Raw genomic sequence first — 26,841 nt, forward strand, 5'->3', positions numbered from 1 at the left:
ATCCAACATCTGTGTCCTATTTAGCTGCTTGTTTGTCTTTTGTTTTCCCTGAGTATGGGTCACATTTTCCTGTTTCTCCGCAGTCTGAAAACTAGACATTGTAGTAATTCTGGGTTCCGTTGTACTCTTCTGATAACTCTTGGTGTTGATTCTGGTGAGCAGTTTATTTGCCTTGATTCAAACTGCAAATTCTGTCCCCTCCACAGTGTACAGTAACAGATATCTCTGTTACAACTTCCACATGCTGCCTTTTTTTTTTTTTTTTAAACTCCTGACTCCCAGGGGTCTTCTCCCCAAACCTCTATAAGTTGGCAATCATCCAAGCATTGGGGCAGTTTATATTCAGATTTGGGTGCTCACTTTTTGGTGGTTTCCTTGTTTCTGTGGCTTGTCCCTTAAATTTCCAGCAGTTCTGCCAGTCTTGGATTCTGTACTCTGACAGATCAAGCCAGCAAGGCTTGAGCTTTCTGCTACCTGCTTGGCACACAGGTTGGGAAAATTCACTCTTTCTTAAAAGTGGCGTACTCACACATCTTCCCGGTCCGGTGTAGCTCTGTCTTGCAAGGGTGGATTCCTCTCTGCTCCCTGCTTATTTTTCCATAAGGCCCTCTAGCATTGGGCTAATGATGTGGACAGCATTTATGCTCAGATTTGGGGTCTTAGACCTTCTGCAATTCTCTCACTTCCAGAATTTCCCCTTTAAATTTCTAGCGGCTCCTAAGGCTCTGAACTCCACTCTCCGCAACCGAAGGAGGCGAGGCTGTGTTCTGCCTGCTACAGCGGTGGAGTGTGGGGAGCACCATCATGATTCTTGCATTGTCCAGGGGCAGTTTTTCAAGAGTAAACTTTCCTCTGGCTTCTGTCTGTTTTGAGATACTTCCCAGAGCCTTTCAATGGTTGTTTTGTTTTGTTTTTAAATTTTGTCCAGATTTCATAATTGTTATCTTCAGGAAGGTTCATGCATTCACTTCATACCGCCCCTATTACCAGAAGTTTCTCCCACTGCATTCTCTTTAAAACATACCCTAGAGCATGTCACTCCTTATGCTTAAGACCCTTCAAAGGCTTCCTTTGGCAAAGTTCACAATCCCTAGTAAGACTGGTGACACCATACAAAAAGTAAGGTACAGACTCTTTTAAGGTTAAAAATTCCTGTGGACCCCTAAGGTTCAAAACTTATTTTTGTTTATAATATTGCCTAAACAAGTCTGTGCCAGCATAGGATCTTTTCCTTCCCTTTCCATCCCCTTCCCAGGGCCTGGCATACACTGAAGCCAGAAATCAAAAGGAGCATTTGGGAATGTGGCCAAGGTGAAGCGAGAGACAGAAACTCTTCCGGCGCAACGATGCTAGGAGGGGCCCCATCCAGGCCCTGCGGATGATCAGGCTGTCTGGTGATGCTCGGCCGGCAGAACCCAAAGTTCCTCTCCTTCTGCCCAGCCCCTCCAGAGGCTGAGGGGAAGAAAAAGTGAAACCCCAAAGGGGAGCAGAACCCAGGAATTAAAGGCATCCAGGGAAATAGAAGGGAGGGGAGAGCCTTTGGAACAGAGGTGTTGGCCACAGAGGACACTCAAGGATCTAGAACAAAGGCCAAGGCTGGGGGCAGGTGAATGTGGCCTTTCCTACAGCCTGTCCCCCTCCTATCTCGGGGATGGGCAGGTACGGCCCAACCCCGAAGTAAAAACCCTGACATTTCCTCCTGGATCCTGTTTTGTTTTGTTGGGGGGCTGGGGGGTGGCTGGTGAACAACTGCAAGGAAGGCTCATCCAGTATACACTATCCCACCCTTCCATTTTTACTCTCAAGAACATTTGACAAACAAAACACCAAATATAAGCTAATGTTTTGTTTTTTTTTAAAGATTATTTATTTATTTATTTGAGAGAGAGAATGAGATAGAGAGAGCATGAGAGGGAGGAGGGTCAGAGGGAGAAGCAGACTCCCCGCCGAGCAGGGAGCCCGATGCGGGACTCGATCCCGGGACTCCAGGATCATGACCTGAGCCGAAGGCAGTCGCTCAACCGACTGAGCCACCCAGGCGCCCCTATAAGCTAATGTTTATAGCTCTCCTCCAACCAAAAACCAAAACAAGTTTACAAATTTAGACCACACAAAACTACAAAGCCCATTAAATTCATAGTAGCAATAGGAGTCTAATGTGACGGACGACGTTTTTGCCAAAACTACGTCACCGCCGTCATGTGGCCGGCACTGCCCGAACGCACTAGCAAGTTCTTCAGCCTCTGGTATGTCCCTACACCGACGACGACTCGCTTCTCCCACGGTTCTCTGCCTCTGAACTTCTGGGGTTCCTCGGGGCCACAGGCCCTGACATCATTTGGACTTCACTCAGCAGGAACGCTTGGTTACTGGTCCAGTTGCCCCCGTCGTCCCTGCTCAATGGGGAGAGAGCAGCGGAGCGTTCAGCGAGGTGTTTGTCATGCCTTTGACCCCTCTGCTTGCCCCCCCCCGTTTACTGCCTCCAGGGCAGAGAGTGGATACTGTCCAGCACAATAAAGGGAACTGAAGGGTCGAATGTCCCAAAGCCGGGCTTTCGTTGCAAGGCCAGGCTTTGTTGAGCAAGAAAAGGATTTGTAAGTCCTGACCAGACAAGCCTCGAGCCTGGAGAACCTTAAGTGTACGGTCATAAAAATAAAATTAAAAATTAAAAAAAAATAGAGGCCATGAGGGGAGAAGAGTATAGGCTGGTGATGTTGTAGAAATGTTTTCCCACCTCTGAAAAGGGAAGTGAAAGTTGGGAGAGCCTCGGGGTGCCTTATTTGGAAGGGGCCAAGCTAGACCCCAAAGTCAAAAGACTGGTAGAGCCTGAGAGGAGGCCTTCCCTCCAACCCTGCCCCCATCCGGGGTCTAAGCAGGAGGTAGGTTTGGGGCAGTCCAAGACAAGGGACCCAAGGGTCTGGGGTCTGCCAGGAAGACCTAGGAGAGCCTTCCCAGAAGAGCCGTGTTCCTCAGGGTGTCTGGCAGCCACCTAGCAGAGGGGGGAAGTCTAGGCAGGGGGGCCTGAGGGCAACCTCAGGGCAGCGAGAGAAAGGGGGCCAGGTGGCCTGAGTCCCCAGGGCAGGCAAGCAGGGTCGAGGGTCTGGGCCAGGGGAAGAATGACACAGGGTGTAAGGACCCAGAGACCAGAACCTCGGAAGAACCTGAGCCGTGGAGGCCCGCAGCCAACACCCGAATGAGCCGCACCATGGGCAGGTCCGAGAGCCTCTGGTCGGAAGCCCCAGACCTGGGGCCAGAGTGGGTGAAGGGTGGAATCAGGGAGGATTTGGGAATTTGAACCCTTAGCCCGAAGAGGTTAAGCTTTAACCAAAGATCGCTGAGTTGCCTCCAAGTGGCACCATCAGGGGTTTTCTGCCCGCAGCTGAAAGGGCGTGATGAGCTTGGTTGAAGAACAGTTATGGGGAAACCGCGTTACGTCCCTGCACGCCTGGGCCGTGGCTGCACATCTGAACCTGCCGGCTACGGTAGAAGTCCTCGTGCCTGTGGGAGGGCCCGCACAAAGGCAGGGGCCAGCCGGAGGGGGCAGGATGTGCTTCTATTCTTAAAAAATCATCAGGACTATAAAACCTAACTGGAAGCAAACAGTCCTGAGAGGGGGAGCGTTTTGCCTGTGGCCTGGCCGCTGCGCGCCTCTCCAGCGCCCTGGCCCGTCCCTCTCCTCTAGCCCCATCGTCATCCTTGAGTCCTTCACACATGCTAGGCTCCTTTCTAGTCCAAAGTTTCGCATGTGCTCTTCCGTTGGCTGCAGCGGGTTCTCCGTGGCTTTGATCTGTTTAAATTTGACTTCTGCAATGAGCTTGCTGAGATCCCAGGGCAAAGTGGCTCCTCCGTGTCATACTCCAACGGTCGCCTCTGGGTTTTCTTCCTCGTCCCGGCCCCACGATCTGTTTGGCCAGTGCGGACCAACAGGGGGCGCCCAATCTATGCTAAATGAATGAAGGCGGCGGGAAGGGGCCCGTGCCCGGGGCCCTGATGGAGTGCAGAGACAGGACTCAAGTTCTGGTTTTGGCTCTAGGGACTCGGCTGTGACACTGACTTCTCTGGGCCTCAGCTGCCTCATCTGTACAATGGGCACGCAGCACACTGACACTGACTGGGCGCTAGCTGTTCCCTAAACAAAATGCCTGTCCTCTGGGAGCTCGCAGCCTCCTGGAGGTGACCCACAGGGAGACACACACCTAGGAAAAGTGTACGAAGGGCTGTGGTGGGAGCACGCACGGGCAGTGAGAGTCGCACACGGGAGGGTGGCCTACCTGTTGTGGGCTGGAGGCGGAGGCCGGGGGAGAGGGCAGGGAGGACTTCAGTGAAGAAAGGAGAATGGCTGACCCTTGGCTTATAGGATGAACAGAAGTTTGCTGTGGGCGACAAGGAAATATAGTCTAGGCCCTGGGAGATGTAGGAGCAGGGGCATTCTGGGAATGACCAGCATCCAACTGGCTGGAGGGCCAGGTGCAGGCCAGGAGGCACTGGGGGGGGAGTAGTGGGCCCCCAGTTAGTTGCCGGTCACCCATCACCCACGACCAATCCTGTATCATCTACACCCTACTACACACCACACCCTCAAACCCAGACACCTGCCTTTCACCTGCACATATTTCAGTATGCATCTCTAAGAGAAAATGGACTTTAAAAAGAAATGTTATATTATTTCTTTCTATCACTATATCACATCTAAGAAAATAACATGTCCTTAAGACAATCAAATATGTAGTCAGTATTTGCATTTTGATTATCCCTTAATTTTTCTTTTCAGTTTGTTCAGTGTATGAGAACCAAACCAGGTTCATCACAGGATTGATTGATATGCCTCAAAGATATTGAGTCTCTTTTTAAGAGGTTTTCCCCTCCTTGTTTCTATTTTTTCTTACAATATATTGGAGAAACCAGGTTATTTGTCCTGCAGGGTTTCCCACTGTCTAGATTTTGCTGACTGCATTTTCCAGGTGTTAACATGCTCATCTGCCCTCTGCTTTTCCTATAAACTAGTTGTTAGATCCAGAGCTGTTCTGTGCAATATAAGGTGAGTCACAAATGCAAATTACATGTGTGCTTTTAAATTTTCTAGTAGTTACTTTTTTTTTTTTTAAGATTTTATTTATTTATTTGACAGAGAGAGACAGCGAGAGAAGGAACACAAGCAAGGGGAGTGGGAGAGGGAGAAGCAAGCTTCCCGTGGAGCAGGGAGCCCGATGCGGGGCTCGATCCCAGGACCCCGGGATCAAGACCTGAGCCAAAGGCAGATGCTTAACGACTGAGCCACCCAGGCGCCCCTAGTAGTTACATTTTAAGAAAAGAAACAGATGAAATTAGTTATATTTTACTTAAGTCAGCATATGCAAAATATTATCATTCCAACATGTAGTCAATATGAAAATTAATATAAAATTATCATTCTATTTTTGTACTAATTCTGAAAATTCAGGGTGTATTTTACACTCACAGCACGCCTCAGTTTGAACTAGCCACTTTGCAATTGCTTAGTAGCCATACGGGGCCAGTGTCCATTACAAGGGACATCACAGAGAGAGCTCTGACCCTACTTCGGGTCGAACTTTTGCCAAGAGTACTTCATGGGTGTGGTGTTCTTCCATCAGGAGGTGTAAATGCCTGGCTCACTCTGTGACATGGGCAGTCACCGCCCATCATTGTCTTAGACGCATCAGATTCGTTAGGAGTTGCATCGTGGTTATAGTTCAGTTCCATTATCCCTTCTGGATCTTTTTACTTGGAATACTTCAGTAAGAGAATTTTCCCCTCATCAGCAATTCGGTTAACTTAGTGGAGTACAATCCATCTGGTGGAGTAAGTAGTATCTGTCTCTTTCCTGTAGGTAACAGTTCTGGAGGGTTCGAGCTGTGTCTAGGGAGCGTGGAGGATGGCTGAAGGCCGCCACCAGGGAGGAGGTGACTGCAATCCAGGCAGAGACCCCAGCCACCGGCCGCCCCCTCCTTGGGCAGCCAGCCAGTCCTTGCCCCTGAGCCTCAGGAATCGCCCTCAAAAGGCTAGAAAGCCGCCGCCACCCACCTGTACCCTGGGACAGTCATCCCATCAGGCCGTGGTCCCAGGCGTCGGGCGTCAGGGGCTAGGAGGGAAAACCGCAGCTCCGACCCTCTGCAGAAGGACGCTCTAGTCCAGTCCTGCCCTCCCTGCCTTCCTCCTGTCGCCCTCTGACCCAGGTAATGTCTGCACCACCCCCGGGGCTCCCCTCTCCCCAATCCCCTCCCATTTGCTCTGAGACCTTGCTCCTCTCATTGCTCTGTCTTCTTCCTGAACCTTCACCTGCTCCCGGCTACTGCCTCCTGGCTTCCTCCCATTAGCACTTACATGAAATCTGCCCTCGGCATCACATTCTTCTCCAGCTTCCACCCTATTTCTCTCCATTTCTTTACAGGTAAACTTCTTGGGAGTGCTGTCTACACAGGCTGTCCCCGCTCTCACTACCACTGCCCCGGACCCCTCACTGGTCCTCCAAGCGTGCAGGGTGTGGACAGTAACTAACTGCCTGTGGCGTGAAGAGATAAATAAAGGGCCCTGGAAATTCCTTCTCTCCAGCTTCTTGCCCTGGCTGGTAGCCCTGCCCCCATTTGATCCCCTTGACATACCTGTTGGACGCAGCTAAGGTGCGTCCTCAAAGGTGACCCTCTGGCTCCCTGTATCTTACGTGTCTGTGAGTCACACTTCACACGGCTGAACCCGTGAGCTTTGACAGCTACACCACATTTCTGACAGTTACAAATGGACATTTCCAGTCCCTGGAAAGTTGCAATCCACCTCACAACACAAGCTCATGAGGTGCGGACTTCTTCTACTGCTTGGGCAGGAACGTCCTCCTTAGCAAGGGGCTCCTGAACGGGGAAGAGGTGTTCAGATGGCCGGGCAGAGGGAGCTGGCTACATACGGGGCCTTGATAAGGCACAGGGTGCAGAAGGGGCTCTGGGGAGGGGTCAGGGTTTGCTTTGGCCCCAGGGTGGCTCTGGGATCTGCGTGATCTCGGGCGGGTCACCCGCCCTCAGGGGGCTTCTGCGGGCTTCCCGGTCAGGTGGTGATGGTAACACATGCCCCCATCTCCCCGCGGCTGTCCTCGGCGTCAGATGCTATCATGGAAGCGGCTGGGGCGGGACAGGACACACCACACGTTTGAGGAGTCGAAGTGCAGGTATCTGTAGGGCGGCAGGCTCAGCCCCTGCACTGGTTTCCCAGCTAGTGGCGGTTCATTCCCACTCAGGGTGTGTCCTGAAACTGTGATAATCCCTCAAACGTGCACCTCTTTTTACTGTTTACAAAAGCCCCGCTCCAGAGTCTCAGCTAATCCATGGACAGTTCTGCCTCTAAAGGTCGCCGGTGATTTTTGAGGCCGACTCTGGGCACGCTGGGCCCCCACAGAGCTCCCAAGGGACCAAGAGACAGGCGCAGGTGACTTACAAAATCCTCACCTCTATGCTCTCGTTCTCCCATGCCCCCAACTTCAGGAGCACCCGCCGTGTGCCACCAGAGAGCTCAGACAGGGCTGGGGACAGAGCGGTCAAGGCAACTGGAAGGTTTCTGGAAGCAAAGGGTGTGGCCTCGAGGTCAGCAAGCTTTAGAGACCTCTATTGCACGAGCAAAAGCTCCCGTACCATCCGCATGAAAGGTAGCCTGGGGCGGGGAGGGGGTCCCCTCCCATCATAGTAACAAGGTGTGGCCAAGCCCCTCACCCGAAGAGCAAGAGATCTGTGGACACGAAGTGATGCCTGTTTCTTCAAGGAACAGGTTGTTCCCTGTAAGTGAAGTAAACATTTTTTTGCAAGTAAAATTTTGAGAGAACGAGTTTATCCCTTAAAATATCAGAACTTAGTTCAACCATTTCCCTTAAAATATTTTATGCATTGTCCTATCAAACTAAAACGAATTTATCATTTTCCTGAGGACAGAGGGCCATCTTTAGGAACGGTAGAAGTCATTCTAGCTGAGTTTTTAAAATTTTTGTTAGAGATTTCACAAGGATCTTGAGCAGATGGCAGCGTGGTAGCTGTTCTGCTGCACACAAATCCCTGAGCGGAAGTAGGCTGTGTTAAGTGGCTTAGCCCCAAGCGCTCCACCACAGGCAGAGGGGGCACAGGACGGTCCTCTCCTTTTCCGCCATGCTCTGGAGGCCAAGGCCAGCCGAGGCAGGTTTGGAAGAATGAATACCGAACTGCTCTTAAGGCAAGAAGAACCTCTGTCGAGGCACAAGGGAAAACCTGAGCAAGGAGCTGGCTTCACTTTTCAGAGGATCACATGGGCTCAGAGAAGTCAAGGGCCTTGTTCGGGTCACACAGCCGGTGAGCAGCAGGCTGGCTGGGATCTGTCAGGCCGCAGGCTCCTTGCTCATACATCCAGACCGCTTCCTTCCTGCTTGTATCTGCTTCTTGAGAGTCAGGTTACCCCGTATTTCTGTCCACTCGCACCCTCCATTCCTCCGAATTTGCTGCCTGTAATTAACGGGGACCGAGGGAAGCTGATTGCAGTCGTGTCTTGGACAGAACCGAAGGGATCCCCGCCTGCCGCGGGCCCGCTTGTGATGTCCCCCGGGCTCGGCTGGCTACGGTGGCCTTGCCAACTGGCAGTCTTTCTCACTTTTATCCAGATTCAAGACCGTTCTTCTTCTGGATTGCTGACATTGCCAGCCTCTAAAATGTGTGCAATGATTTTATAGACGTGTTTTTTATTCATTTAAAATCCACAAGGCTGAGCTGTCTACCTACAAAACTGTAATTAGATGCGCTAGGAGGGGGAGAAAAAAAAAAAAGAAAAAGCTTCTATCTACTTCAAGCAAAATTAAGAGCTCTGGGCACCAGTTCAGCATGCGGTGAGGCGGCCAGCAGCTGTTTAAGAGCATATTTATGGATGAGGTGGGCCTGAATAAGCTCATCTGCCAGGTGTTAAAAAACATGCAAATTAAGCTAATTAGGCTTATAGACCATGTCTCAACACTGTGTCCATACCACCCACTAAAACACTTCGGAACACTTGACATTTGTTTAGAGCTTAGTTTTTCAAAAGCCCAGTTTCAGCCCTGACACATTCTCAGTGTGTACAGAATAAATATCTGCACTTCAGTTGCACCCCCCCCACCGCCCCCCACGGCCTGGTATAGATGATGCCAGAAATCCTTGTTGAAGGACTAACTCCTCCCAATGTGCATGGTGCTTTGCAATGGTCACTAAGTGCATAAAAATATTAATCTCTTCTAACACGAAATCCAACCTTGTGTGGGGTGGGGGTGGGGGGGCACCATCCCTACGCCACAGAGCAGGGGCCAGATTCAGAGATGAGGTGGCTGTGCCCAAGTGTTAGAACGGGAAATGGTGAGAACAAGTCTTGGGCATCCTGCCACTAGGCGGGGGCCCTCCTGTAGGACAAAAGGGACCACCGGAGGAGTGGGGGCCCTTAAAAATTCAATGACTTGAGCAGGGTCACAGGTTCCAAGTGGCTGAGTCGGGGCCTTGGGAGTCAGCTTCTGCAGATCAGACGCTGGCTGCACTGTGTCCGCCCAGTACCTGCCCTGCCCGTGACCCAGTACTTACCCTGAAAACATCAGGGCGCAAGAAAGCGCCTCTTTTTCAGACAGACTTTTTTTTTCACAACAAAATAGGAAAGATTAAACAGACTCAAGTCTGCTTACCACTACTGAAGTCCAGCCCCGACTTGGCTGCCGGCTGCTACTCAGATCTAACCAAGTTACTCTTCTGCTTCACCGCCTGGAAAGGGTGCCTCCCAGGTGGGTCTCTCCCCCCGCCACACCCCCGCAAGCGTCTAAATCTCCTGTCTCAGCACCTGACAGCCTTCCCCACCGGCCTGCAATTCAATCTCTCCTCACCCTTCTTCACATCTACTCAGGCCACTAGCAGGGGAAAACTTGCCAATTTGCAAACACTTGAGGCCCTGCCTTGCCTCTGGGCCTTTGCCCATGCTGTGCCTTCCACTTGCAATATCTTAGACATCTTTCATCCCATCTAGCTTTCATCTGCATGACCTCCACGAACCTTTCCCGATCCCTGAGTCAGTGAGCTTTCTCTGCATTCCACACCCTGGCTATACATCTCTCCGTCACAGAATTGATCACACTGAATTCTAACGCATCAATACGCCGATCCCCTACCCTCCACCCCTAGAGCACATGGCAGAGGCCAAGGCTTATTGATCTTTGTATTAACCTTGCTTAGCCCAGTCCCTCACAGAGAGAGAGCTAGCTCAGTAAATGTAAAATGGCTGGCTGACTGTTTTACGAGCAAGGTTTTCATAGTTAACTCAGCTTCAACATGAAATTCAAAACAATGAAGACGGGACTCAAACATGGCAGGGAAATAACATACACTTTTACTCTCAAAATAAATACTAATCAATTTTATTTTATAAATACAGATGCTGAGTTTTCTTCCAATTACCAACAGATCAGTTTCACATGCCATTTATTATTGGTGGTGGTTTAAAAAATTATTTAAATAACCGGTTAGGTCAAGATAAATGGGCACCATTAGAACTGCTAAAAAAATATAGCTGGATACAATCTTCCAAAACTAATATTCTGAGGGGGAAAAAAAATCTCTGGAATTTCTAAAGTGGGCAAGGGGAAGTGGAGAGAGAGAACACAATCAAATATTCATTTGATAACATTTGCGACTGTTAAAATTGTCTCAGCTACATGAAAACGGAAAGGGCTCTTAGAAGTTCCAACATGGATAGCAGTGAATTGCATTTCAGCTTATATCCTCAAAGCAGATTTTATTTATTTTTTAGTGATTTACAAGACTAATCAAAAAGATTAGTAGGAGATAGTAACTCATCCCATATTTTGGCCTTGGCCACTTTAAACAGAGGCAAAATGAATTCTGCAGCTTTGGAAAATGTTGAGCAGAGTTCCTCCTGGAGATATATAATACTGCAGGTTCTACCCAAGGCAAGGCAGAAACTGGAGGCACCGAACAAATGCAACGAAAACCTGAAACCCAAACCAAAGGAACCCAAACCTAAGCGGTGGCGCTGTGAGGCTAATGTCACTGAACACGGTGTGGACCGAGCCAATGCATGGGTAACCGGTTCTGAGCTAATGATATTCAGCGACAGGGCTCCGTGCTGTGGGTCCCAGAATTCGGAAGTCCACAGACAGGAGACTGACAGAGCCCCAGAGCCCCGGGTTTTGTCTGGCTGTGTGGAACCTGAGATGAACATTGTAACTAGGGGTGCTCATCCAAGCAGGGGCATGCCAAGACCCAGGCTCCAGGGCCTGCACCTCAGTGTACCCTGTCTGTAAGTCTGGCATGAAGTTTGAAGTCCACTCCCATCTGTGGACCTTAAGCCACATGTGATGTGCCTCCCATTGTTCAATACGAACACAGTCCTTCCAAAACCTTGTCCTTTTGGGGGTGCGGTGCGGGTGTTATTTCACTGGAGGGCTCCAACAGCCCAGTCTGACGTAGAGCCAGGCCCACAGCGATCTCCCCCCTCGTGGACTCTAACATGAGTGACAGTGCACTGCGAAGAAGCTGTGACTCCACAGACGGCTTCTGCGTTAGGTCTGGAGGAGTTCTGCCTCTTTCTGTGGAATAAGATGGATTTCTCCAGATCAAGTTAAAGCTCTTAATTGCTTGCAGGTCGGGTCTGTCTGTCAAGCATGGATTCAGTGAGATCCCTTTATGTGGAAAATAACAACATGAACTATTCTGCTTGATAATGTAGCTGTCAATGAGAACTTGAGCCCAAGAGTGCTCAGACAACACACGAAAAGGACCGCGAGGCCTCGGAGCCCAGTTGTTGCCGGACTCCCGGGCGGTCCGTGCGTGAGGGCGTTTGTGTGGCTACACAAACCGTGTCGACTCAAGCTGACGACACTGCTGTGGACACAGCCGCGGTTTCGGTTCAGGCTCGCCCTGTCATGATGTAACATGGAGATGCAGCTTCAAGATGAATGTCAAAACTGGAAAAAACAAATCGGGTCAAGTGAAGCAAATTCAGTTTTTATTCTTCCATACAATACATGGATATATGCATAAATTTTCCTTAAAGAGCTTGCAACCCTGAGGCAATGTCCTTGGGTATATAAAGTATAGAGCAATAGCAAATGAGATCTGAGCTCCAGGAATGAAATCGGACTTCAGGAACATAATTTACTATGAATGCACCTGCACACATACCAATAGAATCTACGCCTCATCTAAGCCTCTTCATCCAATTATCCCGACTGCCCTGCGGTCTGCACATCGGACAGCCCGACTCTCTCCAGATTTTACATCATATCCAGCACCTTCCTTTCCAACTGGAATTTAATAAATTAGCATGGAATTTACATATAGGGATTTCTGTCTGGTGAGTGCATTGCCAGAGAGCACGCCTGGTTTTTGACTGCAGCATCTGCCCACATAGAAACTCTGGCCCCCAAAGGGGATTGGATGCCATCTGACTGTTGTAACCTTGGGGGGGCGGGGGGAGGGAGATGTCCTAGAGCGTCCGCTGGGATCTACCACAGAGGTGAGGTTTTTCCTCTAATTTCAGGGTTATACCAAGGTATGGCTGAGCTGAGGAGGTGGAAGGTGTTGGCTTCTGCATTCAAGAACCAGTGAATCTGATGTCCTCAGTTTTCAGGGTGCACAACCCATCCACTGTGAAGATAGGGCAGCAGATGGGGTGACTGGGGGCAGGGGCAGGGAGGCCTGGGTGTAAGGAGACCATTGTGCTTGTTATTCATCAAACTCATGGATGGTCAAAGGTCTTTCAGTAAATGGTGAAAACCTTTTTTGGATTATTTGGTTTTCCCAAGCTTTATAAACTATGGTGAGGGCAAATGCTTATGAGAAACTAAAAGTGAGCTTATTATATTATTTATATATTATCATCTCCCCTCTGAGGATAGCACAGAAGTGTAAATTAAAAAGCAGACAAATACCTATAAGGTGACTCGAGCTAGAGAGTGACTTTTGCCTTAAAACAATCATCAGGCCTGAAAAGCAAATCTTGCAAGCAAAATCTAACTTTGTCTGGCCCACTGATACACAATGATCCTGAGTCCCTCCTTGATTTACAAAGTCTGTTTTTTGAGGAATATCCTCCATTAATATTCATTTTGTGTCGTAATTATTACAAGGGGTAACCAGTGCAGCTTTATCCTCCTTTTAGGCAGCGCCTCTCTCCTGGTCCTACTGGCTGTCTGCTCACTTCACTTATCAGAACTCCTGCGTGGCCGGCGGAAGCTGGACACGTTTTCATTCAGTGCATAGATCCTTCGAGAGAACTCTTCAAATTCTCCCAGAACTTGCTCATCACACTCCACTGCCACGGCACTATCCACCGGGATGCAGTTAAAGGCTTCCAGCTGATCGCCTGAGGTGAAACCTGTGGCTTCCATGCCGATGATCTCTTCCGCTTGCTCCACAGTACAGCAGAGCTCGGGCTCTGAGACTGGGCGGAAGTCCCCCGGGACGCGGACGCCGGGGGAGCCAGCCTGCTCGCTGGGCAGCAGAGTGCCGTTGACGGTGGCTGCATGCCCAGAGAGGGCTTCTTCTTGTTCCTGGCTAGTGTTCACACTCACATGACCTCCATTTAATCTGTCACCCAAATCAACTCCTTTTTTCTTGTTTTCTTTGGAGAAGTCCAAGGAGGTATCCAAGGAGGACGACAGAGATGTTGTCTTTCTCTCGGACTCTCCTATGGAAGGGATGGCGGGAACAGGCTGGGCGAGCGCTGAGTTGTAACTGGGAGGAGGGGTTTTGTACTGGAGTCTCTCATTCTCTGAGCTGGCCCGTTTTCGGTGTCCTTTGTCTGGGGACGGGATCCCCCCAGAGAAGCCTACATCTGCGCCTCCAAATACGGAGCTTTGTCTCTTTGGAACAGGGATTGCACTGGAGGTGTGATGTCTGTCGCTGGAAGACAAACAAAAAACGAGAAGTTACTTTGAACTTCCGAACTCAGCCTAAGCCTTCTGGACCCAGAGACAAGGAACGACATACTTAGGTTTGAGAGAATAAAAATTGATAATAATCAACCTTAGTATTAATTGTAGTGTCCAAATGCAAGAGAAAACATGAAGCATTCTGAATTCAAGTTTGAGAGCTTCCTTCAAGAAGGATACAAGACACACTAAAATATATCCAGAGGACAGTGCTCAGGGTGGGATGGGGGATGGAAACGATGTCCTGTGGGGAAGAGCTGAAGTAACTGGAGGCATGGGATCTGAAAGAAAAGTATCTGAGGGACGTAATCAACCCCAAGGGCTGAAGTGCTATCAATATTCTTATTCTTGTTTTATATATTCAACTCTTAGGGCACTGGGTGGCTCAGTCGGTTGGGCGGCTGACTCTTGGTTTTGGCTGAGGTCATGGTTTTGGGGTCCTGGGATTGAGCCCCGCATCAGGCTCTGCACTCAGTGGGGGAGTCTGCTTCAGGATTCTCTCTCTCCCTCTCCCTTTGCCCCTCCCCCTGCTTGTGCTCTCTCTCTCTCTAAAATAAATAAATAAATGTTAAAAAAATATCCAACTCTTATTTTATCTTCATAAAGCAGGCATCCTTATTTGGCAGAGAAGTTAAATGACTTGTTCCTGATAACCTCAGGGAGGTGGTGGCAGGCTAAACTAAAACCCATGACTCACGACTCAATGATCAACAGCTTTTCTGACACCCAAATGCATTACAGAACTGGCAGAGCGGGGATTTGTATCTGTATCTATATCTATCTAACAGAGATTATTACCTATCTAATATCTATATCCAGCTATTTTTATTAATGAAACATTAACTTGGAAAATGGCTTCTCCTTCATAAGGCTATGTAAACACACATGGTTTACACACATGTGTAAACACACAGGGTTGACAATACTTGGTCTTCAGTGCCTTCTCCTGAACTTCACTTCCGTCTCAGGAAGCTACTTTAGGGCCAGCAATAACAATCACTGTTTCGCTACACAAAGCATTTCGTTTCTAAAGTAATTTCATATATATCGTTTCACTTGGTTCTCACAAAAACCCTGTCAAGAAAGCAGGGTATACACTATTACTCTTAAGTGTGAAACAATAAATAATCACGAGTTAATGGAAATCGAGCATCTAGACCCTGGAAATGATGGTCATGTTATATGCTGTGTTAGTTAAGCCAACCTGGAGTATGGATCACTGTTCTAGATATTACACTTGGATGAAGCCAGTCAGCTCAATACACCGATATGAACAGACTGGGCCCAGAGACAGAAGGAGGTGCAAACACAAGATCCGTTTGACTTGCATTCTTCAGAGAAGGACACATACAGAGGAGTGGCTGCTTGCAAAACAGCAGCTACGAGGCAGGCACAGAGGCTAGACTTGAAACTAAACCCACCCACCAAACAGCTATCACACGAGCCAGGCCTTGGGGAGGGGAAACATGCAAGACAGAGCAGGCCTGCCTCTGAGGAGCTTCCAGTCTTGCAGGAGAAAGACAGCCATGATTACTGAAATAATACACTGTCAAATTACAGTTGTGATAAGTGCCCTGAAAAAGAAGGCAGGATCTAGGGCCCCTTCCACCTCTGTCCACAGCCACAAGCCCTTGTACCAGCTGCCTGCTCCCACTTCTCTCAGATTTTTTCTGATGTTCGATTATGCCTGTGGTCTCAGACACCTAAGAAAGGGTTATTCTTCTTGCAAAAAGGCAACCACCAGGCTGCTAATCCATGGGCTCATCAGACTCCGTAGCTTGGCTTTAAGTGTTGGTGCCAGGAGAGATTTCATAATTAGGGGTGGTCACTGGTACGCATAGGAAACAAGGCAAGTAGACCAGCAAATTACTGTTTTCAGTTCTCAAGAGAAACAAAACAAAACAGAGAAAAATCTACTGGACTTAATCTAGGTTTTCAGTTAATATGTTGTCAAAACTCACAGTAATTGGGTAAGCCACGCATTTTTGCCAACCTTGTTGCTTTTACTCTACCACTTGCTGACAGTATCCCTCTCTAAATGATTTTGCAGGGGGCCTAGGGAATCAAACCAAAACAGAGCATCAGCACCACCCACAGACTTTCTACTCTGGGCAGCCACACCAAGCTTTCAGTTGCCACTCCAGCCCAGGAGGGGGCGACGCATCACGTGACCCAGCCTAGAATGCTGAAGGGTGCTATCACTGATAATACAGCCAGGGGTCAGGGGCTTGACCACTCATGGCCGTGAAGGGTGAACAACATGATAATCCCCATTGCCACTGCCACTCGGCCCCCTGCCACCCGGCCCCACCCCGCAAGCACCCTGTTCCGCTTCTCTGCTGGGCTGCAGGGGGGCTGATAAAAGGCAGGGCAGGAGAACAGGCTTGGGCACAACAAGCTGTGCTTACAACACAAGAGGAAAGGGGGTTTTGTAGCCCTCTTAGATTCTGAGACTCTGAAAGCTCTCCACAACTTGGTACAACAGGAAACTAACAAAGTGTGCCAGCCCTCTCCTCAACTATAATGGGAAGGGAGCCATGATTTTCTTGCCCATCAATGAAGCTGAACCCTCACATCTACCTTGTGGAAAAGGTAGGCAGGTGGATGGGTTATGTGGTTTGTTCAAGGCTGCAGAACCCACATCTGAACTAGATTTGGTCTGCCTCCAGAGCCCACGCTGTCTGTTGCGTCCCAAGTGGGAACATCACATTCAGATTCAACTAACACTTGCTAACTGCTAATGAAATGCCCGACTTCAAGCTAAATGCCATTACACAGGCTTTCTCATTTAACCCACCCAGCCTGTCTCTAAGCTCTGGGGTGCTACTCCTATCTTAATGGATGGATTCTAAGGCTTTGCAAGGTAGAGACTTTAGCATTTTCTGACATCCTGACGTCAAAATTCCTTTAGATTTTTTGGAGAACCCAGGTAATGACAGTATCAGATACAATCTGGAAAGCCCAAGTAACAGGAAAATGCTCCCCCTGGAGAATGGTAAAGAAATCAGTTGCTACCAGTAGTCAGGAACGTCTCCATGTCTAGAGTATGCCCTTCAATCACCACATGTTGTCTTTCCCCCATTTTTAGCCACGTGTAACAAGACCTTTTAAAACTTTTTATTAAAGTCTTTCTTATAATCTTAGAGTAAGTTGAAGAGAAGGGGATCTTCTTGATAACGCTGGGCTATCGATATGAACACGTATGACTTAACTGTGACACGGGGAAGAGATGACAGGACACTCATTGGCGTTGAGTCTGGGTCCCAGGCTCTCCCACCCTCACCCACGCTTCCCTGGGTCCTCTCTCACCACCGGGCTGGCAGTGCGCCTGAGACTGCCCTCATCTGCAGGCCCTTGTCTACTGTTAATGTCTGCTTCGGACTCGCTGTGCCCGCCTGTGGTGGATGGCCTGAGAACTGTGTGCAAAGTAAGAGTACATAGGCCTGAGTGAGGGGCATATCATGCTTGACTTTATGAGTTTTTAACATTAGTTTTGGCTGCTCAGAGTTAATTTTTTTTTTATTACTTCCAGGATCTTAGTAGTGGTCCAGATTTTTCAGATAGCTGAGTTCTAAACAGCTCAAGTGTTGAATGATTACATTAAAATATATACAAACACACATGCATTTTTAATTATTATAATAATTCATACTCCCTGGAAAACTCAAAAAATATAAACTATATAAAAAATAGAAATCACTCACAAGCCCATTACCTATCAAATAACCATAATTAATTATTTTGCTTTTAGACTTTGATTTTACAAAGGCGTGTTTAATTAAAAAAGAGAAAAAAACCTAAAGTTATGTTTGTGGCCTATATATACCATTCCATATCCTGCCATTAGATTTTATTAAAACCTTTTGGTAAACAATTCTAATTGGCTGCTCCACTGAATGGAATACCATTCCCTAATTTTGTATTTCTAAAATTTTACTATTAAAAAACAAACTGCTACAAGCATCTCTCTATAAAAACACAATGTATAGATTTTTGATAAAATAATTTGGATTTTAACATTTAAAAGAAAGTTTCCAGAACTTGTTACACATTTTAGTACAAGCTAAATTCTTACAATAAGAAAAGGGGCATTTTACCTCTACTACTGCCTAAAATACAGAAAGGTAGCAATTAAAGAGGCAAATGAGAGATGAAAAAAGAATGCCTGGAAGGTTTCAAGATTCTTTCTGTCTGATTACAGTCTGGCTTAATGACTATTTCATCTAAATGGAAGAAGAGGTCGAAACGCATAGATTTACTAATTACATGACCAATTTTTAAAGGCTGTTGACAATTTACTTATCAAATGAAATTAGTACATTATTTAAGTTGTGATGATGAGTCACTTATCAGGAATTTTTACTCTTAGAAACAAACAGCGTAAACCTGGATGTTTTGGAGAGGGGTGGATGCTGTAGGAAACATGGTAGCTTTGCTTCATCCTCCACTCTAGCAAGGGGTCCCTAAGGTCCTGCAGCACTAGATCAGGGGGCCCAAAGTCTGAGGTTTGGTAACTGGACCGAGTCCCCTAGTTCACCGCACACATTCTCATTAACCGTTTGCCTTGAGTGGATGTCTTTTCCAGCTTGGCTTAGGTCCAAACTGGAAACCTGGAAACACGACATCTGGGGTTTAATGCTGAAATTAAAAGGAATTTATTAAAAAACAACCACTCAAAGATACTGTAATTGCCAATTTACCAGGCCACGGTTTAGGTAAACACCGGATAGGTTGCTGAATAACTGAACCACATCGGGACTGTTAGATTACTTCATAATCAACCTTTTGCTACAAGTACAAAAGGATACCCTAGAGTCACAAACAATAGCCTGATGAGGGAGAAGCCAAGTAGTTTGGAGTTTAGAGATCAAGGAGGGCAGTCTGGTTTAAATTTGGCTTCTTTGATCAAGTCTTTTCTGATCTCTCTAAATTAAGGTGATTAATTTACTTCTCATTCTGTGAGTCCTTATTTATTGTAGTCAGTTACCTTTTGTTATGTCTTCAGCTGTATCTGGAGAGAGTGGTGGTGATGACAAAGGATGCTCAAAACCTGGATTCTACTCCAAGCTCTGCAACGATGACTGTCTATTTGGAGTTATAATTTAAGGGTAGACTCTGCACTTGCTCGTTATATGACTATATGACTGTAGGTAGCCCCTCATCTTCTTTGTGCTTTAGTTTTCTCCTTCATAAAACAGATCACTGGACTATAGGAAGAATTAAATAGAATAGCGCACTTGCAATCCTCAGCAGAATGCCTGGCATATACACCACCGGCAGTAGTAGCTGTTAATTGTGGTTGCTGTCATCAGCTTCAATGGGCTTCGGATCCCAAAGGAACTGCCCTCATGTTACAGAAGGGGTAACTGAGGCTCAAGGGCATTAATGTCTGGGACCATGGAACACAGGTAATCAGAAATAAAGACCAGAGTCTAGGTCTCCTTCCTCCTGCTACGTCCTCCTATACGGAATGCTGTTTAGAATGGGGACAAAGAACTCTTCCCACCAGCGCCATCCCCACTCCTGCACAGAAGGGAGCCAGCTGCAAGAAGGAGGAAAAGAACCGAGGCGAGTGTAAAAGAGTTCTGGAGGAAAAGAACTAAATCAATCAAAAGCAAACATCACCTCAGTTTTTTTTCTTTTTTCTTGAAGACATGGGGCGGGGAAGGCTTTATGCTCAACTGCCTCTATTTACATGATGTACCAAATGCTCAGGGACTATAAAAACTTCCCAGAATCCTTGGAGGTACATTCCAATTGTCCCCGAACCCCTGATGTATCATTTTTCTATATGAATCTAGCTTTGGGGAGAAAGCATTTTTGTAAGAGGGGAATTTCTGTTGTCCCAGCCTAAATATGGAGGACCCTGCTCTGCCTTTTATGACCGTAATACGAATACTTTGCCATGAAGCCAACCTGGGAGATAGCAGAGCCCAGTTCATCCCCACCCCCTGCCACTAATCTTGCCTCTGCCACTTTCTTCTTTCTTCTCTTCTTTCTGCTAGTTTTATTGCTTAAAGCAACAGCCTCCTTTAAACAGAAGGATTGGGAGAGAGAAAACAAGGTAAGAAAGCACTGGTCCAAAATGTGTTTCCATTTCCGCGTCTCCCTCTATAATGTTCCAGACATCGGCAGGGAGCCCCGCCAGCATGGGGCACGGGACACGGGACATGGGACACGCCTGAGCACTGACCGCTCTGAACCAATGTCTCCTCTTCTGCGAAACGTGAAGATCCACCTAATGGTGCTTAGGGTAGGAGTAAAATTCTTAGCACAATGAGTAGGTACTCCATAGATTGCTATTAATGATAGAACAGCAGCAGCTAACATTAACAAAGTGTGATGAAGTAAGTATTCTGTTGATAGCTTTCTACATGGTCTTGCTTCATCCTCACATCTCTATGAAGTATTATGATCGTCATCCTCCTTTTACAGATGAAGAAACTGAGGCTCAGAGGTTACGTCACTTGCCCGAGGTCAAAAGCAACTCACTGTGATTGAACAAATGCAATCTGACTAAATAAATGTTAGTTTCGTTCTCTCTCTCAGTCCCCAGGGCTTGCCACCAGAACACTGACATTTGATCATACTTCTATTTGAGGGAGGAGTGAGACTCAGAGGAATAATTTTTAGGCTAAGTGTCTTGGTGTCTTTTCTTTCTTTTCTCTTCTTGCCTCTGTTATTAAGTTTGGGTGGCTTTTTTGGCTTCCTAGGAACTGTTGTTCTGTTATAAGAGTGCTGATGGATTCCAAGCATCAATTATGAAAACAGGAAGACATCTTGCCACAAAATGATATAAATGTGGAGACTTAAGGGAAAGGGAAATAAAGGAAAAATGTAAAGATTTACCACATCGAGATAGTTCTTGAAGGCAGGGTGAATTTTTAGCCATTTGAAACGATTTTGTTCCCTATTCTCTTTCAGATTCACTCTGTAAGGTACTGGGAAAGAACAGGTTTCACTCTGTAAGGTACTGGGAAAGAACACAGTTCACAATCTCAAATATGTGTCTTTCCCTCCTACAAAATGTTTCCTCTGAGGAACATTACTAGATCACAGCTGGTCAAAATGCTAAATCTTGATTGTCTGGATCCTGGCCAAAGTCTACAGCTACAACTTGGTGGACTAAGAATACTTAAAAAGAAAAAAAGCCCACTTTTTTAAACAACATTCGATCTTCTTTCTCCCCCTGCAGCAAGCTATGACCTCACGGCAGTGAGGCCTCTCCATGGAGGTGTTTAAGTTGGTTTACGGCCATTAGAAATGTTTGAAGCTCTAGGTACTACTCTGCGCCAACAGTATGTCAACTGGGCTAAAAAAGCAATAATAGTTTCTCACCTTCTTAAAGATTACTGCTTAAATAATGCAGAGCAACGACAGGGCTGCAGAGAGTGCCAAAAGCAGGTTGCCAAGGCGAAGCTGAGGTAGAATTACGTCTGTTGGCAGCTATGAAATTATGACATAAAGTTAGTTTTTTTAAAAAAACAACCTCCATAAATTAGACTACTATCCTTTTTCAGAATCCAGCAAAAGCTGGGATTTATCTGTCTCCTTGCTCTCTCTCATATCAAGTGGAAGCACAGAGACTCCTTTTGGGAGAGCCAAATTTTACAGCTAGATCTTATCTCTCAGGAGGTGGCTGGGGGTTAACAGTTTTAAGCATGCAGTCTCCTGGCCACAGGCAAGCAATCTAAAGGCCACTCGCCATTACCAGATAAGCGGAAGTGCTTAATCTTTGCCCTGGATGTTAACAAAAACAAGAAACAAAATAAAAATAGAAACAATCTTGGGCCAAAAGCATAGGCTGAAACCTGTGCCAATGGTCACCTTTCCCCTGGGCTCAGCTTGGAAGGTTTACTGCCAAAGTCTGACTAAATAAAAACAGAAAGTTTAAAAAGGTATAACTGAACAAGGGAGCCTTTAAATTTTATTTAAACTAAGGACTGATGGAAAGATGAATTTGTGAAAGAGAAAGCTCCACAGGCAAACGGTAAACCAAGCAAGCTGAAGAAATCCATTTCCCCAGGTTATGTGATTCAACTGAGGGCCTGGCCATCAGGCCTCCATGGCCCTGGACAACAGGGCCTAGCTTGGGAAAGAGGCCTCAGCACAGGGCAGTGGACAGAGGCTAAGGGGGTGCCCACAGGCAGGAGCCCATCTGGAGGCCAGCTCCATCTCAGTCTCAAGGCTGAGCTCCCTGGAATCAGGGAATAGAGAGTGATCCTTAGGGAGATACAGAGGGGTCTCAGGAGGAGTCAAGTCAACCACTTCACCCATCAGCTTTCATTGTAAGAAATCATCATACAAACTGATGTTTTAAAATCACAGTCAGGCAACAAACATTATGAGGACCATAAAATGGTCTGCAGAAACAGAAAGAGCAGCCAGAGATGATACCAGGGGCCCCCCTGGACAATACTTGGGACATGGAAGTAATAAAGTATTTATGCTGAGAATTAGTGGGGGAAAAAGTAGCCTTGACCTTTGCCAGGGACATGGGAGGAACAGCAATCTCACAGAGCCCAGCCTCAGGGAGACCTCGACAGAGACACTAAAACATTGGTCAGGGAATGTTTTCTGAATTTCAAAAGTAGACTTGCAGAGAGAGAGCTAAAGGAAGTTCTAGGCTCCAGAAGCCAGTGACAGACTCTGTGAAAGATACTGCTAAAGCTGAGCTACCACTACGTTTCTAATAGGCTCTGACATGAGCTGAACCATGGGATTTAGTTGTTTTTATTTTAAAAGAAAAACGAATAGCTCTGCCACCATTTCCCGAGATGCTGGAGGCCTTCAGAAGAAGTGCCTGAATTACACTTAGCCACCATCTAATCATCACTTAGTGACAGACTGGGGGACTCCAGGGGTAATATCTGGGGAACCTTATCTTTGGTAGTCCTCCAGACTATGAAGAGGTGCAGCATGAAACTGTATGCGTATTGACAAATGATTTACTCCCTAATTCAAATATACAATGAATGTCTCTTAATGCACTAAAGACATTTTCAATAATGATTGAAAATAGGCCGCAGCTCCTGCTTTGTAGAGCTTACCCCACAGTGGGAGAGGACACATACCTGTCACAAAATTATGACAAAAATGTAAAATGATAACCTCTGACACATGCTGTGCAGAAGAGGACATGGGCTAAGAGAGGGTGTAACAGAACCAACCCAGAAAAGGCCAAGAACTGAAGGGTTAGTAGAATTTTTCACCAGGTAAAGAATGGGTTGGTGGGCAAGAGCATCTTCCAGGCAAAAGGAAGAGCATATGCCAAGACCCTATGTCAAGAGAGAGAACAATGTTTGAGGACCCAAAGGGTCATCAAGTGGAGAGCAGCATGGTAGAAGATAGAGCTGGAGAGGGAAACATGGAGATCATGCAGAAGTCCACAGACCATGTTGATAGTTTTTCTCTTTAAGCCTTTAAAGTGTTTTAGGCTAGTGGTGTGTGTGTGTGTGGGGGGGGCGAAGGTGGTAGAAAGAGAGATCTATTAATTGATTGATTGATCTGTATTTTGGAAAGTGTCCTTTGGCTGAAGTTGGAGAACAGACTGGAGGGGACCCAGAACAGACGCTGGGGACCACAGGCTGTGCGGCAGTGTAGGTGAGAGATGATGGGGGCTTGGAAATATACCAATACAGACAGGCGACCCATCAGGGGAAATCAGCAGGTGTTGCTGAGGTTAGATGTGGGGATGAGAGGGAAAGTGGGGAAGCAAGGATTATGAAAGCTTTCTGGCCACTGTGAACGAACGGGTGGAGATTCCATTTGCTGTAAACAGAGCACCGGAAGCCCACGAGGCTTATGGGGGTTGGGATGGACGGCAGGGAGAAAAGAACACAGGCACACAGAACGTGCCGTGAAAATATCCAGGAGGCAATCTGAAGAGAGGCGTAGTATCTGAAAAGAGACCTGGAACGAAGATTTGTACTTGGGCTTCATTTCAGTGTGGGTGATAATTAAAATGATGGTGATAGATAAGATCACCATGGGCTGGAGAACAAACTGAGAGAAAAGACAGCCTAGGACCGAACCTTGAGGAGCTGTTTTTTATGCTGAGGTAGAGGAAGAGGAGCTTGTAAATGAGATAAGAAGGAGCGGTCAGAGAGGAAAGAAGAAAACTAGGAGAGGGTTATAATGATAGCATTCCTTCTCTGAAATCAAAAGGTGCTAAATAGTCCCTTGTATAAAACATTTTAGTCTTAACATAGTTACAAGCGAGGCTGTACTGAGTAACAAAAAGTGGGGGCCTAAAACTATCTGGCCTGGGTCCAAGGCTGGGTCACCTTTAAGTCATTTTAACCTTTCTGTGTCTCAGTTTCCTCATCAAGAAGATGAGGCAGGAGAGGGGGTCCTAATTCCCAGGGTTGTTGTGAGGATTACATGAGTTAACTAGTACATTCAAAATGCTTTGGAAGAGCGCCTGGTTCGCCGTAACAGTCATTTGACATTTGCTATAATGGCATTACTTATTATATACTGCTCTTTACTAACAGAAGAATTGTTGAGGAAGCATCATATAAAATGATCTTTAATGTTAAACTCCAAACTTAAAACACAGGGAATTGTATCTGAATTGATTTTAAACTCAAAGGTCATACTGAAGTCATCAGTGGTCACTTTTACTGCTGCAAACCCTTGTCAGCTTTTGGTGGGCACAGACCATAGCTCTACAGGCTTCCTGAAACTTAATATAGTGCTTTAGATCTAGAAGGATGCTTCTCTGCTGATACGTAGCACGTGCTAAAGAGTTCCTCCTAAAAAACACTGACTTCTTAATGCAGGATATGTAAGGGCTTTTCTGCTAATTCTTTCCCTCCATTCATTTAAATATGCCCATCTTCCAAAGCCCAATTCAAGTCCGACCTCCTTCATTAAGCCTTCTTTAACCATGTCAACTTAGAGTAATCTCTTTGAACAGCCACAGTACTTGTAATTATCCCATCCAACTGATGTTTAATATGACCACTTGTGTTTCAACACATATTTCAGTAGACATTACTGACATCCACATTCACTGCCTAGCAGTCGGCTAGGCTCTGGAAATAATGAAATGTATAAAATAAGGTTTCTATCAGTAAGGAGTTCCCACTGTAGTCAAGAAGATGGAGAGAGTTAACCAATAACCAGAACACCATGGGGCTTTGCGTACAACATATACTTTGTATACTGTAATGGAGGAGGGAGCCGGTCATCATCTGGAGGACTCATCACAGGAGGCTATATTCAATTGGCGTCCCGAAGGACAAGGGGGCGTTAACCAGGCTGTGTGTGCATATAGGGGGGAAGAGTAAGAAATGAAGGGAAGGATAGTTAAAGCAGGATATGTGTGCAGTCCAACTATGGAGCCAAGTCTCGTAAACGCTGTAAGGGGGAACTTGTCTTCTATTTCTTGAAATCTACTCCTTCACTTTCCAATCTAACGTAGTAAAGATTTAGTGAGTATTAAGTGAACTTACTTGTTTTATGAATAAATGGATTTAATTAGTTATACTCAAAAGGAATAATTTATGGTTTTTTCTTTTGGCAATGTGTTGAGAAACGTTCTGTTAATGTAAAAAAAAAAGGTAAAAAGAAGAACACTACCGGGTTACTTATAACATGAAAACAAAACTATTTAAAGATACAGTTATAGTAAATCTAAATAAGAATATTATGCAGCCATTAAAATGATGCTAAAAAGTTTTAAATGGCAGTTATAAGAGGCTTAAGATACGATATACCAAAAAGTAGTATATACAAGTGTATCGACGATGCTGTCCAACACTGTAGCCACTAGCCAGTGGTCACCGAGGACCTGCAATGTGGCTAAGGTGGATTTGAGATGTGCTGTGTTAAAATATATACTGGATTTAGAAGGCTTAGTCTGAAAAAAGGAATGTAAAATATTTTATTAATAATTTTAAAAATAGTCATTATCCGTTGATAAGTTATAATTGGGTTTTATTGGGATTAAAGAAAATATATTATTAAGATTAATTTACCTATTCCTTTTTACCTTTTTATAATATGGCTGCCAGAAAAGTTAAATTTACATATGTGGCTCAGATTATATTTCTATTGGACAGTGCTGGTATAGACCACAGGATCTCAACTATATAAGAAACACATAGAAAACGGATCAACTTAACAATGGAGTTTGTTCCTAGATTGTGGGGTTATTGTTCTCCCTTCTTCTGTGTATTTTTACACCTTCCAAATTTGATTCATTGAGCACATATTATTTTATAATCAGAAGGAATTAATAGAAATAAACAAGATACACATAAAAAACAAAAAGAAAAAGATTCCAAGTTGGTTCAAGACTTGGTTGTCGGAGGTTGAGAAATGAAGCCCAGGGATACCCAAATGACCTTCTGTCACTGATGGAGGGTTAGCACACAAAGGATGTTGGCCACAGCTGTTCTCCATCCTGACTGGAGACAGAAAAAAGCGGAAATGGGTGTTAACCGCAGGAGGGGGCCTGTAAGTTAAATATAGGGAAGAATTTCCTGAAGTGAGGGTGTTTAAACTCTGGAATGAGTTATGGAAGAAGCCTGGTCCCCCAAGGTCTTTTAAAATACTACAGATACCCACATGCCTTGTCTGTTCCTGTCTAGAGGCAACGAGATGCCTTGTAAGGTTCCTTCTAAAATAGCGATCTTAGAGTAAATAACTCCAATAAAACTTTCGTTTTCATTTATTTTTGACCAGGCTTCAGTTTTCATATTAAGGATGCCAGCCTGCAAGAAGTACTTGAAAGGCAAGCCCATCTGATGCCGCTACCTTAAGTGGTACACTTGAGACTTCAAAGACAATGTCATTTGATCTAAATTTAAAACTAACATCAGTTAGACAGCATGTTTTTTAAGTCCCTCAGGGTCTCCTGCCAGAAACACTAGTTAGCATAAGCATGATGGAGGGAAGGAAAGACACATTTG

The 26,841-nt window shown here is 46.2% G+C and overlaps 1 protein-coding gene across 2 annotated transcripts in view; it reads right to left on the reverse strand.

Moving 5' to 3' along the window:
* Positions 1–11,977: 11,977 nt before the first annotated feature.
* UVRAG (UV radiation resistance associated) overlaps positions 11,978–26,841 on the reverse strand; it is a 318,993-nt gene continuing 304,129 nt past the window's right edge. For both annotated transcript variants that reach the window (XM_064576913.1, XM_064576912.1), the window contains one exon: positions 11,978–13,892. In XM_064576913.1, coding sequence (XP_064432983.1) covers positions 13,190–13,892 — 703 coding nt within the window. In that variant the 3' untranslated portion in view covers positions 11,978–13,189. The remainder of the gene's footprint in view (positions 13,893–26,841) is intronic.

This window comes from Mirounga angustirostris, unplaced genomic scaffold, assembly GCF_029215605.1.
Source record: "Mirounga angustirostris isolate CCGP_5_RB_7025 unplaced genomic scaffold, mMirAng1.0.hap1 SCAF_13, whole genome shotgun sequence".
Taxonomy (NCBI): domain Eukaryota; kingdom Metazoa; phylum Chordata; class Mammalia; order Carnivora; family Phocidae; genus Mirounga; species Mirounga angustirostris.